Source organism: Diadema antillarum, unplaced genomic scaffold (genome assembly GCF_040938485.1).
Source record: "Diadema antillarum isolate AM-2024a unplaced genomic scaffold, OU_Dant_1.0 seq00000662_RagTag, whole genome shotgun sequence".
NCBI classification, from domain to species: domain Eukaryota; kingdom Metazoa; phylum Echinodermata; class Echinoidea; order Diadematoida; family Diadematidae; genus Diadema; species Diadema antillarum.
Window position 1 is genome coordinate 503,395 of NW_027271574.1, and position 17,542 is coordinate 520,936.

The 17,542-nt window shown below is 38.9% G+C and overlaps 1 protein-coding gene across 1 annotated transcript in view; it reads left to right on the forward strand.

The window, feature by feature from the left end:
* LOC139736685 (protein strawberry notch homolog 1-like) overlaps positions 1-10,063 on the forward strand; it is a 49,065-nt gene extending 39,002 nt beyond the window's left edge. The window contains exons 28-29 of the mRNA XM_071647433.1: positions 433-623; positions 9,384-10,063. Of these exons, the coding sequence (XP_071503534.1) occupies positions 433-623; positions 9,384-9,466 (274 nt within the window). The 3' untranslated portion in view covers positions 9,467-10,063. The remainder of the gene's footprint in view (positions 1-432; positions 624-9,383) is intronic.
* The last annotated feature ends 7,479 nt before the right edge of the window (positions 10,064-17,542 follow it).

Sequence of the window (17,542 nt, forward strand, 5' to 3'; positions counted from 1 at the left end):
TCAAAATAGTTCTAAAATGTGACTTAGGGATAGAAACAACCAGTGTAAAAAAAAAAGTTAATCAGTATAATCAATGTTAAGTATTGGTAAACATACAAAATGTGAACAATAGATTTCCAAGACTAAACCGTCTACAGTTATGGTTTAGTGAGAAAAATAGTGATGTCTCCTAATATTTTAGGATTTATTTTAAAATTTTTATATGGTGGGATGTTCTTTGATACAACTGACCTGCACTATGCATCAAATGTGATAATTTACACATTTTTTAAATCACTGCCCCCAATGGTCGACAGTACCTTTAAATGATAAAGGGAGAATCTACAATACTGCTCAATGTCAAAAAATTAGAGTTTGACAAATGTGTGGCTAGAAATGCTTCCAATTTGACGGTGACCGTAAGTCTGTTTCTTAAACTTGTTGCCATGTCAGGAAAGGCACGTGTAAGACCAATGTCCTGGGCCTTCCCTGCGAGATCGGGCTGAGGCGGCGGACGTTCCACGTCCTTTCCGGGTCGGTCCTCAGTGTCTGGAGTCGAGTGGAGGAGGTCCTTGCGCTGAATCCGCAGAGCGGCGCCATCATGCAGATCATCCGCATCAAGACGGATAGGGGCAAGCTCGTCGGTAAGTGTCTCCCCTTCAAGACTAGAATTGTTCTGACTGTACAATGCATCGGTATACAACAATTGTATTTGTCTGAATAGCAATATACTGATACCATGCATATTCACACGATGTACATGCATGTCTGAATCCTCTCATATCCTCTCGTCATACATGAGCGCAGGGCTTTTTTTTTTTTGCGGAACTGCCATACGAATGCAATGCAGTGTAAAAAGGCAATGCACAAAGTCCATGCAAAGTTTGTACAGTGCAAGGTAGAGACTCATAGATATTCATGAGCTTCTCATAAAACATGACAGTGCACAAGGTCTTATGCTGCCGTATGATTGTCATTGGGATGATGTCTCCAAATGTTCTCATGTCAATACGTTGTGTATTTATATGTCATATGAGTGAAAGATAACTTGGTGTGTCTTTGAGCACTATCTTTCTTGCCCATGAGAGTGTGAATTGGGGAAGACAATACGTTGCATAGTTAGTAACATTTGGAATATTCATATGCATGTGAATTCCATTATGCAATCTAGACTTGCTTTGCAGAATTGTGCTATGATATCATTAAAGAAACAAGACAGGGTGTCCAAAAAGAAGAAGAAAGAATCAATATCATTGTGATATCTGTGTGGTTAGGAGAGTAGAGTGTGATACTTTGTAGACTGCTCAGGAGTGAGCGGGATCAGACTCTTTGAAAGATTGACACTGTCGCACATACATAAGGCTCAACCAATATGCAGATATGCATTCACAATCAAGAAACTGGTGATAACATGAAACCTGAGTTTTATATCCCCCACTCCAGGATATCCAAATGTTTGGTCTAATTCAAAGCTTTACTGCCATGACAAAGTTGTAAGAAAATGATAGGAAAAGTCATAAGAAACTATGAATATCTGCTTTCAGTTAGTCAGTAGTCATAATGGTAGTTTGTCAATATCAAATTTATGGTTCAGGTTGTACAAATATGAGAGAAATATGACTGGACCAAGATGAAAGCAAGTGTGTGACTGTAAAGCACGAGTAATTGGTGTATATAAAACAAGGAGAGCAAATAAGCCGGTTTACCAAAACAATTATACCAAGTGAAGAAAATGAAATACATATTTGTACAAAATAAAGGTGAACCATAATTGGGAAGAGGAGGAGTTGTGGACTGAACCCCTAACATTAGTAGGAGGAATTAATGCCATCCTATCGTGAGAAGGTTTGAGGAAAGGAGATTACACAGATGAGACAACAGCCGGAGGAGAGGGGTCCGGACTGACGGTAGCAGCAGTGACTAAGAAAGTGGCCAGGAAACTTACAATTGAAGGGGCAATGCCCCAGGGAAAGATGAATCTGGCTCTACCTTATTCAGATCGTTGAGGACTGTAGTCTGCTGGTGTCACGGCGCCGGTGATGGATGCACCCAAACATTTCCCCCGCTGCACTGGGGATGGAGAAGGAGACGGGGAGAGCGGGAGAAGGGAGAGGGGCAGGGGGAGGGAGGAAGGGGCAAAAGGCCAAGTCAGATGAATTGACATGGATGGAAAAGTTTTCGCAAAAGTGGGACTGGGTGGAAATGAGTTGATGGTCCACTCTCCTCACTGCCCCGGGGCACATTTCATGCTCAGTTTGATCAAGTGCAGATGGTCAGTGTAGTGGAAGCCGAGGAATTGGTTATTTTCCCAATAAGATTTGCGTTTCAGTGTCGTGAGAAAAGTATCATATTCGTTGTCTTTGCCCCGATTCGCCATCATGTTTCTCTCATAAGATTCTTTGATTTCTCTTCCTCTCGGCCTAATTTGTTTGTTCCCATCTGCGTCTGATCATGTGGATCATTGTTTTAAAGTTTGCTTTCTTTTTCACATTGGTTTGTCAGTTGTTGTTTTTTTGTCTCTTCCTCTTGGCAAGCCTTTGTCTTTTGAGATTAACCGCAGTGATGCCGACTGTGGTGCAGACAGGAGAACCTTTGAGATATTCCAAAGGGAACCGTGCTGGGTATCCTGTCTGTGAGTGTAGTTTTATGTGTACACGCATTGTTACAGAGAGAGAGTGAGTGCTTGCTCAGGTCGCTCTCTTATATTTTCTCTGTGTATTCATTGTATCAAAATGCATTACACAAAGTGTATGCCAATGCTATACCTCAAAATTGGGATATTTGTCCGTGTATAGTACCTTCGTACGTCCCTCAGAACTGGTGTGACAAAATAAATGAAATTGTCCACTTTATGGATTAAGTTTTATCCAGATATTGGTGATTATGACAGTCTTCCGGAAATGTCACTACCCATGCCATTTGATACTGGCAGCTACGATATCTTGGCAATATGTAGTTTATAGTTTATTTGATTTGAAATCTTGGTGATATGATTCATGATGGGGCTGTGGTATGCTTTTAGCTCTTACTGTTCTTTGTTGGCCATTTGGCACACTTTCTTTGCTCATTGGCACAGATATCTGGATACTAATCGTCAATGAATAGAGATTATCTAATCCCCGTAATAAACTGTATGGTGTCACCATGGCCTGCCTTTTCAAGTGAGGCACATTGCTACACCTGAGTAGATTTGCTAATCTACAACTAGGTCAACTTTGGGTGGATTTGCTAAATTCTGATGCATAAGCTTGGCAAGCTAAGCTATGTGCTAGGATGCAAAAAGGGTTAATCAAATCAAGTAAACAGCGAGAGTGGTGTTGTATTTAGAACAACAGCCTGCATTACTGGCAGAAGTGACCACTATCTTTGTAGTCCTGGCATGCATTGAGGGAAATGGCTAAGACTTTAAGTTCATACAACTTGTAACAGGTAGTCAGTCAAAATACTTCTACTGAATTGGTAGGAATTTTGAGATGAAAGCAGTTGTTTGATATATGAGTGGTGTATCTGTCATCTGGCAAACACAAATCTTTTCCTGGCAGCACCCTTTAAGGGGGGTGTTTCTTATTGAACCTGTGACCAAAATCCTGGGCTTGTTTCCTCAACTGTAAGGTTCAGTGTCAACACACCTTTAAACCTGAACTCTGTCTGGTGCCCTTGAGAGCAGATCTGAAGTGGAGTGGGAGAAAAAGCTGGATACCACCTGCTACAGGTGTGTCCTTGCTGGTGGATTTTTCAGGCTTAGAATCCTAAGAAGAGGTGTGATTTCCCCTCCCTCTCCCAGTTTTGGAGTTGTACACACTGGGAGCATGGCATCGTCAGTCTTGATAAAGCTATTGTGCACCCCATGTATGCTGTAGTCTTGCATTCAGACTCTTCACTGACTCTTATGCTTGTCTCTGATCTATTTTCAGTGCATTCATTGCTACTCCAGAGAGAGAATACTGCCACAAGACCAGTATCTCTCACAGTGTACCATAGAACACAATAGCTACAGTCACACTGGCTAAAGATCGAGAAGTTTAAGATTTCGAAGTCAGGTTTTGGTTGTTTTTGTTTTTTTTAAATTGAAGGTACTCTCTCTGCCCTCACATTCTTGGTTCATTTAGCTGGATCTTAATATGGGGCAGATTTCTTTTGATGGAAGATAGTGTTTCTGTAATTAATACTTTGGCTGCTGTTGAAAATGAGTGCCACACGATTGAGGAAGGGGGGGGGGGGGAGCAGAATGTGAATGTGCAAATGATGTTTAAGTTCACCTCAGATATCTTGGTAGCTCCACATGTGCTGATGGGATGTTAGCCCTGTAGGCCTATATGTTTATGGAGGGCTAAGTGATAAAAGGACATGAGTAATGCTGATTCTGTGCAGAGTTAGCACCTTCTGCCACTCAAAGAGGGGGTTCCAAAGAACAGAAACGCCTCCTGTTTCTGAGGAGAGTCAACGTCCCGAGCTGGTCCCGTTGGAGGTTACATTGTCTGTCAGCGGCAGAGCTCCCCTCAGGCAGCCATCGGCTCAATCGGCTGGGATGCCCTCTCTTGGCAGGCAGCTTGTGCCGCATGGTGGTTTCTTACCACTGAGTGGTTTCAGACTTGTAAAAAATACTCACGCTTAATTGAATTTGCTTTACAAATGTCTGAAAGCAGGCACAAATCAGATTTTCCCAAAAGACATTTCTCAAATCACATTCTGACCAGTTTTAGCCCAGAGGTGTTTTCAAAGTCAGTTTTTCCTTAATTCTTTGTTTCTTTTCAGTCTGAATAGTTTGACTTGTGAAACATGCATAACTTGACGCTGTATTCACTTGCACCATAGTGTGAGCACATATTTTCGGCACTCCTGCACTTTTGATAGTGTATGGAGAATTGCTGATTTTGCAGGCTATCATGTTTGAATATAGCTGTTGCAATGCGATGCAATGTCGTTTGCAGGTAGCATTCATTGAGTAAACTAATACCTGTGTCTGAGCAGCTCATAGTTTTCTCAGAGGGCCATTTCAAAGAAACTTGACTACACACAAGAAATTTTTGTAGTGTGAAACCTGTCTTGGTAACTTCACTCTCCTTCCGATTTGAAGAGAAAAGACTGGTGATGTAGTTGGCTAAATGCCATGCCAACCGACGTTGCATGACTTCAGAAGCTTTGATAGATTGAAGTTTTATATTCTTACCAATTGACATGTTTTTTTTGGAACAAAATGAAATAAAGCATCCTGGTATATTGTCATTTTAGGTAATTTCTTGTGAAATTTATATCTTTTTATTCACGGAAAACCAGGCAGTTCACAGTCTTGGTAAGGACAGTCAAATGTGACGAAAGAGCAGTTTGTTTTTGTTTTGCAAATTATGTTGTAATTTGAAAGACTTCCAAGAATATTACAAGATCAACTTCACAATTTAATGGTAGATAATTGAACAGTGGATGCTGTGGTATCATATGTATGAATAGTGAGAATACATGCCTTTTGCTTTCATGATAATCTTATGTTCCCAAACTTGTATTCATGGCATATTGCATGCATGTCATTCGTTGATTTTCATTTCCTGATTAGCTTCGAAGATGAAATCATTTTGGTGTGGTAGTGGCTCTTTTGACATAGAGTTTACTGTGCATGCTTCAAAATTCCTTTAAATATTTTTAAAGTGTCCATCCCATGGGCATACATTGTGTAATTGGTAAACATACATTCTTGTCTTTATAATCATTGTCATTACTGTTGTTATGGTAGTGATGATGATGATGACGATTTGTTTTTCATTATTATCCTGTTGTTTTTCAAGCTATAGAACAAGGTCAGCACTGATTTCTTTGTCTCTTTTATTTCCCTTTTTTTTTAAATCTGGAGATAGCTGCTTCGCTTACAATGTGGGATTAGTTTTGCTGACCCAAAGGCTATTTTGATACTTGCTCTGATTGGATCGTTATGCACTAGTTCCCCTCTCTGCCTGCAGGGGATTGGAGCGGCATTCAGGAAATAATCCTTATTTATTGGTGCAGACATGCAAGATGGCAGGCTTAGATCAATCAGCTGGTCCAAAGGGTATCAACTCATTTCCTTTCCTTTTTTAAAATATTTTTAAAATATTTTTTGTCATTTCTTTTAAAGACAGGGATGCCAGTTTTCAGGCAAAAGCCTGAAATCAGGCATCCCTGGTATGATCACAGTTCAGGCCCTTTCATGTACGAAGGAGCTTCATGGAGATGTCTTTCAGGTCCTCTCCTTCATTCTAACAGGCATTCTTGACCATGTGATTTGTGGGGCTTTCCTCCAGTGTTCTAATAAATTTCGGTCCACAGAGATGTGACATATTTGGGTTTTTTTGTTTGTTTGTTTGTCTTTTGTTTTAGCTACAAACTACTTAGGTTTGGTAGGAAAGAGATATAATTCTAGATGTCCTTTCATGCCTGTTTTTCACACCCATGGGATTAGCAGCAAGGAATGAAAGTTGATTCTGTTAATTTTCTTTTTTTCATGCCATGCTCAGAGACGTCTTTCTCTCATGAAAGGGGTGTCTGCTTTCACATGCAATTGTTGCTAGGCAACCAAATGATTGATTATTACTACATGTCTAATTTTTAGAGGCATCACACATGTACCTAGCTGCCATTGGCCCATTTGTGTTTGAGAATTGAAATATAAACACCCCATATGATAACATTTCGGGATTTATTTTTATTGCATATCGAGAGAAAATGTGATAAGCAGTTTCTCGCCATGCGTGTATGATTTTGATCTACTCACATATGAATGCAGCTTTAAATGGACACAAATTCATCAGATCTCAGGGGACTTCCCCAAATATTGGCTCTCCTGTCCACCCAGCTCAGAATCCCCTCTGGCTCCGTCAGCCAGTCTAGTGTAGGAAAATATTTGTCCTCTCCCAGTTAGAGCAGCGTCTGCATCAAACTTCTCGAGAAATAATGATATTAAGAGTAATTTAATCATCTTTTTTTTGTGTGTGTGTGTGTTTATGAGCAACTCCAGTTGGAAGAGATCAAAGTTAGCATGGAAGTTTGCAGTCGCAATGATGGATCAAGAATACTTTCAAAGGTTTACTGGAACCCATTCAGGCACTGCCCCTCTTATAAAATCATGTTCCTGCTGGAAAGTGATATTTTGAGGGGCATAATTTCATTATCATGTTCTTGTGTATGCCCCCCACCCACTCCCCATGTAAATGCTCAATTTGACCTTGTATAGTTGAGCTGGTATAATTCTACAACAAATGAGTACTGATCGTGTATTAACCCAGCGAGGTCATCATTCCAAAAGTAGGACTAATGTATTCATTCTTGTGAGCCTCCAAGATGTCAGGTAAAGACAGGATTCGTATTGGAAGGAGATATTCAGATAATGCAATATTTGAGAAAAAATAAAATGAGGTCCCTCCCCCAAGCCCCACCCCAAAAAAAAAAAAAAAATGATAATGAGGAAAGACTTACACAAAACATGCAAAGAGAAAGAGAGAAATAAAGCAACAAACCAGTAACAAAGAAAACAAGAGCATACAGCTACATGTGATCAGTGATATCATTTGTCATTTGAAAACCTGTTTGTTTGACAGTGTGGATAGATTTACAACAATTTTATGTCAAAAACAAGTTCCTCTTCTCAAATTCCATCACTGTCATATTGATCTCATTTTGGTCATTTGTTTTTTCCCCTCATTTTAAAGACATTTAGTAGGTCAGCTGAGTTTTTGCCAGTATCTTTGTTTGTCAGAGATGAGGAAATCAAAAGCAAAAGGGAGGAATTTTGTGGATGGAATCAGGAAAGTGTAATTGAGACCTGGAAATAAAAGCAAACTACAACTTGATACATGAAATGAAAGGGAGATCAATGAAGTGTGTTTCTAAAGTTTTGCTTTGGGATTTTATTTTTTTTTTCTGATGGAAGTGCCTTTTATTTGTGCCTTCATGAAAAAACTTTGACTTCAATTTTATGGGAGATGATTAGAAAGGGTGCTATACATGCGTTGCGATCTGGAATTTAGAACAGAACTTCATAAGCACAGAACAGATGACTATGCTACGTTGATGCCAATATCATAGTCTGAATACCCCAGCAACGATTCACTCAACCGTTTTGAAAGTTTTGTGGCTGAGGTCTTGCATAAGAACCTGAATTTTGTATCTATTTGGTGATTAAAATTTGACACATGCTGTGTTATAAGTATTTGATTGTTACCATTAAGTCAATGAAGGCGTTTTTTATTCTGAAGAAAAACTATTCATTTATAAGCGAAACCACAAGAGCAGCAGATGAAGTTGTGCGCAAAATTATTAAATGATGTAAGCTGTGCTTACATGAACACCAACAAATTTTCTTCATCACCAGGTTTTAATTAGATGAAAGATTGAAGAAACAGATGATGACAAAGACATGACATTATTACCTCATGATCAAAATGACTTCTTTTAGATGTTCATTCAAAGCCACATAGATTTCAGTATTTGAGAAATTTCACATGATATGGGAAGAAAAGTTTTGCTATCATTGAATGAAACATAGCTTTCTATTTGTGCCTTTAGACAGCTCTCATAATCATACAGTAATGAGGCCATTCAATTTTTTTTTCTGATAATATATTTGCCCTGAATATTTTGTGCTTGGTGCATATAGTGATCCTTTAATTTGAAGACACCATCTTTTGTTGTTTCTTGCAAGAGTCCAACGTCAAAACTAGCTGGAGGTCGCATGGTCAGGTGGATTTCATTCTCTTCTTCCAGTAAAACAGACCAAGGTTCAAACATGTAACAGCTCTTGTGCCCTCAATCAAGATACTTTAATCCACAATTTTCCTCTCTGCTAGAGTGCATCATTTTGTACCTAAAAGGCAGCAAAACTGTAATGTACGTTGTTGGCATCTATGTGTGTGTGACATGAAGTAGCAATCTACTTGGGGATTGCGATTGCCTCCTATGGAGGGAATTTAATAATATCAAAGTATTTTACACCAAAACACAGTGAAGAGGTGAATGCAAACTGACTATTATGCTTCTCCATGTTCTTCTCCTTCTAGTTCTTCTCTTTCATTTTCCTCTTTGTTTTTTTAATATTCTTTTTTTTTCTTCTTCATCTTCTTCTTTTCCTCCTCCTGCTTTTTCTTCTTCTTTGTTTTTTTTTTTCCTTCTTGCTATTTTGTTGTTTGATGTTTATTACCATTAACCCGTTGAGGACGAGTCCCGATTGTACTCGGGCAAGCGTCTATGGGAAATGCGTGTTGTAGCAAAATCAAACCTTCCTCAACGGGTCAATGTTGGTGTTGGAGTTGTAATATCTGCCCATTGAGAGGAAGAAGAAGATAATTATCATTACAAGTAGAGGCTTCATAATCTGTATGACATTGTCCCATCAACCACATTTTTTTTTCATCTTTCATGTTCCACTTTGTCTTCTTCAGGACTCCTCATACCCAGCAACTGTGTGCCTGCCCTCAAGGACATGCTGTCCAAGAATGCCACCTGCTACTCAGAAACCTTCTAGGTGCAGGTCACCAGCTCCTGGAGGCTGCAGTGGTGGAGGAGAACTCATCGAGGGATGTAGCCCAGCCCTGGATGATGGCTGGGAGAGTCACCATGGTAACCAGCCAAGCAACAGTTCATTGTTTTTGCTGGAAATTTCATCTCAGGAGGAAGAGAAGAATAGTCTTGGAGAACAGGCAGTTGTGAGGAATCTTCAGGGAACATCATCCACAGAGTAAATGTCTTGTGAAATGATGTTATTCTAGTCCTAGTCTGTTGTGTAAGTCTAGCAGTCACAGTCTCTGTACCTGCTGTCTTTGATGAACAAATTAGTAGTGTTAACTCACTCTGTAGAGTGATTCAAACAGCTCAAGAGAGTAGACTTGCTTGCCAGGACCTTTGAGGAATATGAAAAATTAAGATCTAGGTGTAAGCTACTACCTGTTATGTGAGTCACTTGGGAGAAATCCTGTATTCTTAGTTTACTCTAAGGAGGATATAAAGTTAGTTCCTTTTCTGCAGCTGATGTACAATGAGAAAGCAAGATATCTTCACCTGGAGACTCTGTAAAGCACCCTCTTTGTGCGGCACTTGCCTTATCTGGGCTATAGTAATGGTGATTTCATTTAGTAGGCCAGAATAATAATGTCCTTTTTTTTTTCTTCTCCTTTTAAAAACATGAAATCAAGTTGTCTCTTAAGTCTCTGAAATGTTCATTTACTCTTCTGATTGTCATCCCTAATATGTACAAATTAATACGTTTATTTACCATTTGATTTGATGTGAGAAGAAAGTATGAAGAGAGTCTTATAGCACATCACAGGAGGAGCCAAATGCACCTTGAAGAAGAATAGATTGTGTAATTGGAGGTGAAGTGATTATTGTTTTACCCAAGATGTGGTACCTTGCAGTGTAATGATCTTTATTTTCATTTTGCCTATAGATGTAGCATACCTGGTCAGCAACTGAGGTTTATTCAATTTTCGTACATTTTGTAATTTGCAAAAAAATAGTAAGCACTGACTGATGTCCTACTGGGCTAATTGTAAACATCCATCTCTTTTTGCGGACATTTTGGGGGAAAAAGAAAAGAGAAGAAGTAAACGGACAGGTGGTGTGGCCTTAAACTAATTGGTCATTGGGAATGAATTAAGCCTTCCTGATCATTGGTGGTTTGGAAAAGATGGCAATTTCTGTTTGCCAAGCACAGTCAGGTAGCTATGCCCTTCCCTTCATGGGTACTCATAAGATTCATGGCATCAAGGTTTTTTTGTACCCCTTCATGCCAATATTGAAAGTGTTGAGTAACTGGATTAGTCCGTGTGACAAAACAGTCCATTTCCAGGGACAAGCTGTGAGGTTCGTCTATCCGCTGTCTGAGCCGGGTATCACAAACTCCTAGCGCCATGTTGTCAGCTCGGACAGGGTTATTCTTTGTTCTTGATCGATCGATTGCACGTCTCTGGCCAGAAAGAAAGACACATATTGATTGTCTGCCAACAGGTTCTGATGCCCGACCGAAAAAGAAGAAGATCATGTTTTTGGATGGGCAGACAGAAAGCATGCCTTGCATAGTCGCATTGCCAGGATGGTGGGGAGAAACAAGTGTCGAGGTAGTTGTCAGGTGTATTAAGCGGTTTTGACTGGCCGTCCATTCGTGGAAGTCCGGTCAGGACGGCATCAATGAAAGGCCTTGCTAATGACCCCCTGGTGCTCCAGTCAGCTGGGAGCAGGTCAAGACCTGATCCACTTTTTGACAGTGTCCAGAATGTGAGATATAATTTGATTTGACGTGAGGCTTGAATGTAGCTCATGAGAGATTTTTTTTGATACATTTTTTGGTCTACACAATGAGTGCAGAGGGAAGTTTAGAAGTTGTTGTTGTCGTTTTTTAATAGCAAAGTCCAGAGCCAGTTAGGTTTTTGTGTTGTGAGTGGTTTAAAATAGATCTACCCACTGTGATGCTTACAGCTTTGATAGTTGTGTTTATCCTATCAGCTATATTGTTTGAGGTCCTAGTTTGATGTGCTGACTGTAGCTAATCAGAACGTTGACAATTCCTGAATATTTTCAAGGGACATAACTCTTCTTACCCCGAGGAGGATTGTGATATTCGGTTCTAGTTTGAAAGTAAGTATTTCAAATTATTTAAAAGTTTTAGTCTATGGGGTCTGATTCATCTATGTTGGTTTGCAGAACAATATTAATTTTTTCCCCTGTCTTTCAGTTGAAGTTAACGGCAGTTAAACTTTGTGAATTTTAAGGAAACTTTCCTTCTTTGTCCAGAGTTTAAAGAGTGACTTATGATTGTAAGATTAACGTGTAATTCAATTTATGGTGTACTGTATTCTGACAAACTTACAGTTAAATGGTAACTCTGCAAAACTTGGCCCTGATACTGTGTTAAGAAAGTTACCTGTGTGTGTGTGTGTGTGTGTGTGTGTGTTTGTTTCTTGTTTGAAGGAAAATATTCCTTTGTTTATTCAAAAGTCATTTGATGACTCAAAAGTCTACTGTGATGATTTTCCTTGCAAATATTTTCTTTAAAGTTATCTCATTTTTGCACAATTCAATATTTCTGATCCCTGTGTAAGGTAGTAATTCCCTCTTCAGGAGGTAAACTGCTTCAAGCAAAAGTGAAAAAAAAAATAGAAGCACTTTAGGAAAGTGACAGAATTGGGTGTGTGAAACTCTTAATTGTGCTATTGGCATAACATATGAGAAATCATTCACAACTCATGCTAGTGAACAGTGAAATATTGTTTTCTTTCTTGGAGCCAAAAGATTATTTTCTTTGCAATTGATGAATTTCACTTTTGTGTGCATTATCATTATTATTATTATTATTATTTGCAAAACATCTCATTTACTTTTCTGAGTTTTTATAGTGTTGTTTCAGAGACTTTTAAACAATTTGTGTATTGCTATAAATTGAGTTATGGAGATTTCTCCATTTATGATGTGTCAAACACCTGGTAAGTTGCCTGTTTTTTCTTGCATTTTTGTTGAAGGAATGTCATTCCTGAAATATGTTCAGTTTACTTTCATGGAAGTAATTCTAGAGCAGGATCATTGCATAGTATGGATGAGAAGAGGGAATTTAAAGGAGAGCGGTTTTCAAGACATATTCAGACAACAATTATGTACGGGCATATTAGTGGTTTAGCATTTTGTAGTCACCCTAAAATCTTTGTGGTACATAAAAGTATGATGAATTTGAAAATGACTTTGATAATTTGTTAGGATTTGTAACATTTGACTTGCCGAAATTATAATATCTCACTTGTCATGAATGCATCCATTGCAACCTTTAGGATATCCAGAACAGTAATGTGTTAATGGGAAAAGTAGTACGTATTTGTTACTTCTCAAATATGACTTATGGTAGGACTCTGTACAAGGCGTGAATTCAATCCTTCAATACTACCCATCGTGCAGATAATCTGTATGATCATACACTTATTCTTTCAGTAAACCAGTCGAACGGTGAATTTAAGAAAGTTTAAGTCTTTTGCTTTATAGATAATGAGGAAATATAATGACAGTTAGGTCTAGTCTGACTTTGTGACTGTAAGATAAAATGTGTATACATACATATGTAAGTATCATCAAAGTTTTATAATTATCCTTTTCTGAATCCACAGCAATCATGCTTGTAACCATATCATGAAATGAGTTCGATTTATGAGCTTAGGATATTTTACAGTATCCAATTTTGTCAACATGGTGGAATATCAGTGTGGAGTCAATGATACAATCGAAATTATGTGGACCATATTCTTCTGAAAACATACAAAAGACTGTATAGCAGCTTTAAGAAGTATGAAATCTTTGTATGTTCTATAAAGAATGTCCTTTACTGGTATGTTAGTTTGTATTACTACCTAAAAGATGGTTGCCATATACAATGTACTACCTAGTATATAACCTAGGCGGAGGATGCAGGTATTGTCTGTGCTGTTATGCTAAATGTCGCGCTGATGCGGTGAGACTATTGCCTTTGCTAAGCGATACGTCTGATGCAGGGAGACTACGAACAGTGGAGGTGTCCACCGCCTATATCCACTCGTCTTGCTTTAGTCGTTGTTTTCGTATCATCGAATTTGAATCAGTGGCAGTTTTTCGTACTAGAAACTGCCAACGGTTCATAGTCGATAATAAGAAAGCAACGAATAAAGCAAGATAAGTGGATATAGGCGGTGGATGCTTCGCGCGCATCCACTGTTTGTAGTCTCGCCGCATCAGACTTTTTTTTTGCACTATTGCAGAGGCAGTGCTGCATCCTACACCTAGATTACAGGCTATACACAGCCCGACGCTGACTTACATTTGTCCTTTTGATGTCCCATCAGAGTATGTTCAGAGACTCCAACCCCAAGCACCTTCTGATCTGGAGATTCTCCCGCCTGAAACCCCTAGCAAACAGGAGATTCCAACTGCGCACAACACGAGCCCAAAGTTCCTTGCGGTCTAGGGTTCTAGATGCTCTCTCGCGCTATCTAAGGCTTATTTTTCAACATACAATGAAATTAAGTAAGAAATCATTTCAAGCGGGAGAACGGGAGATTCTGCAAAAATGGGCTTTCGGCGGGAGATCTCCCGTCGAAATCGGGAGAGGTGGAGTCTCTATATGTTCCAAACCCCTTTTATTAATCAGACTGCTGTGTTACTGTGCATACTAAAAGAAGTGGAGCAGGTTATTTCACGGTGTCTGATTGTGGTCATTTCGTTAGACAGCAATGACTTCAGGCATTTTCCGCCATTTCCTTCTCCAACTATGAGAACAAGTAATCTATGGTTAGTGCTGATTCTTATTCATCAAACGGATGGGTACTTAATCAAGCGAAACATCAGGCTGTTGTAAAAAGAAGAAAATAGTGAGATAACCGCCGAGCCTCACTTGGGACCGAGTGCAAACGTTTTGTCAGCGGTGATTGCGGTGTACGGAGCTCAATATCCTGTAGATAATCGGGTCTGTCAGGAGTGCTCAGCGGTCACCAGACAGACAGTGTCCATGTCTCAGACCTTTGTGATGACCTATAGTAGTAGGCTGGATAATCACATGCCAGTCTTGGAGTTCCCTCAGAGGCAGAAAAGTTAAGCTTCAAGTCAGTAGACAGACCAGTTTTAGAATGTATTCAGATTTTGGTAAATAGTTCTCCCTGTTCACATGGTTAGAAGCCAATCTGTTCAAAATTGTGTAGTTCCAACTGCAATCTTCAAAAAAAAGAAGTCAATTTTAGTTTGTTCCGATCACTTTGAGCACCTTTGGACAAACTTTGTGGTTGCCATGGAAATACATTTGTATGGAAGTCTTCATGATATTTGAAATATTGAGGAACGGTCATCTTTATTCAGATTTTTTTTTTATTTTTTTATTTTTTTGTGACCTTATTTTCCAGTCCCGTGATTCAGAAGTGCTGGTGTTAATATATTGCTACCTGCACTGTGCCTCCTCATTTGCTCTGGTATCAGTCAACTTTCGCAGTCATGGGTATCTGCATTATGAACCTAATGTTTGTTCATCAAACATCATCATACCATATCTAAATTGGAAATCAATCTTATTTTTGGTTGAGTTAGAAGGTGTGCTCTCTCTCGCAAGACATGCTGTAAAGCACAAGCAGCACAGTTTGTTTTTAAAAGTTGTGTGTGGACAGGATTTGACTGTACTGTAAAAGGCAATTTTTTTAGACTAGACGTTGAGCTTGATTCATGGTAGGCCTAGTCTTGCATCATTCTCTTGAGGGGAAATATCATCAGGAATACAGTGTGTATGTTAAATTTCAGCTCACTTTAAAATCATGCATACATTAAATGAAAATATATCTCTCATCAACAATTTTTTTTCCTCCAGAGGAAATATCTACATTTGTAGGCTCGCACAAGTTGATATTTGTAGTAGTTATGTTTCAGTTTGAATAAAAGGGGGAAAACATCAGTGAAAGTGAATTGATGTAAATAAAGTTAGAAATTCTGTGTTGCGAAAAAGAGTCAGGACTTTAAGTGATTATTTACCTCAGCAGGTTTTATGCACCATGAAGGCGAACTAGGAAATTTATTGTACAATTTACTTGAGTGTTAAATTAAGTATAAAATTCTTTTTTTTTTGAAAAAGGCAGACACAGAATGCTGTTATTACATAGACAAAATGTGGTTTAGTTGGTGTTCTAAATATTTGCAAGTAATGACTCTGTTAGCTGTGTCGTAATTCACAAACAAATGAGTGCCTCCATTGTTAACAATTTGTTGTTGTTTGCTGATACCATATTTGGCATGGGAGTCTTTTTTCTGTTTTGTTTTGATTTGATTTGATTTCTTGGAGAGGAAGGGACACGTTGATTGATTAGGGGATGTTTTGATTGATTGCCCCATGTCCTGTGTGTATCTTTGGTTAGTTTTTTTACCGGGGACCGGTCACTACTTATCTGATCGGCCACTTCCGACACCCCTTTGACTGAAGCACCCCAGTCCCGCTGCACAGTGGAAAGACTCGGCCTCCGTGGGAAAAAGAGTTACGTAACACGTGGACGTTGTAATCAAAGATGATTGGCAAGTGAGGAGAAAGAAAAAAGTGAATCCCTGCTAGAGGCCAATATCTAAATAGTGCTATTATTAACCAAGTTTATCTGATAGTTATGTTTATGAACACTGCGATGGCATTGAAAAGACTCGCTTGATTTATTCTTTCCCATCATTTTTTTTTTTTTGGGGGGGGGGGGGGTGCTGCTTCAAGGTTTGTTTAGAGATTGGCAGAGTATCCTTCAACCGTACCGCCGCTCACTGCTTCCCTCCTGGCCATGGTGATGCATGAACTTCTTAACAAAGACAGTTTTGTAATTTTGTAGCACAGTATTTGACAAGCATTAGGACCTCTTTGCTGCCATATTGAACGATAGTAATTATTACTCTTCGCATTTTATACAACTTTACTGAAAAGTGAAGAATGAGATACAGTGTATGCACCATATTTAGTGAAAGTGATGACCCTGTTTTGAGTAATGATTTCATCTTGCATTGCTTATGAGGTATGCCCTTTTCTTATACAGGTACAGTTGTAACTGAATAAACAGTGATGAGATTATTGAATACCAACCAAGAGAATAGTAGGCTTGTGGAATAAGGATATGACACTTTTCAAGATCTATCTTATATCTGACAACTTTTACAATCTTTGGAGTTCATTCAGTAGTGTTGAATGTATTCATGGAGAAAAACACACACTGCTGCAGAAGAAATGATTTGATTTGTATGCAAAAAAAAAAAAATAGAAGAAAAATGTTGCTCTTATGTTGAGATTGGAATATTTTCTTTTTCTTTCATGATGAACTTATATACTTGTTTGAATTGCAAATTTATGAGACAACATATGAGGCTGATATTAATGAAACATCTGAATTTGATTTTTTTTTTTAAATTCATCACCCAAACCCTCACTGTGGTTGTGTTCTTGTATGTTTGTCCTAGATACCAAGAGGTACAATGTATATGTTTTATGTAGTAGGAACACTGAATGCATTAAAATGCAGTTAAAGGTTGGGGGAGGGGGAAGGGGAGTTGGGGAGCAAGTAATCTTTGATGTTTTGTTTTGTCTCACCTTGGTGGTGGTTGTAGGTTGCAAACTTTCCTCATCTGTTGTATTGGTGTAGCCTCCCCCCCCCCTCCATTTTTGTCTGATCTTGTATAACCTTCACCCTTAGCAAGCTACAGGTGGTTCCATGCATTTTCAATGCACCTATACCTTATATGCACCTGTACCCCACGTGCTGTAAATGCCAAGTTAGGAGGGGTTAATGAGTGCAACCTTTTGGCCAAAGCTCTGCCGAAAGAGAAAAATTCCTCCATTTCCCCCTCCTTTGTCTGACATCTTCATTTAGTGAGAAATGCACAATGCAAGAGTTTATGCAATCTAGTACCTATCTAGCCAAAGTGTGAATAAGTGTGTTATTTTCTGTCAACTTAAATTGTCATAAATTGCCTAGGTGAAGCCTTGTTAGTGAAATACCATTATGTTGAGAGCTTGACAGGTGTTGTTAAAAAAACAAAACAAAACAAAAAGATAACACAGGGTGCTGTCCAATGTTCCTTCAAACCTTGC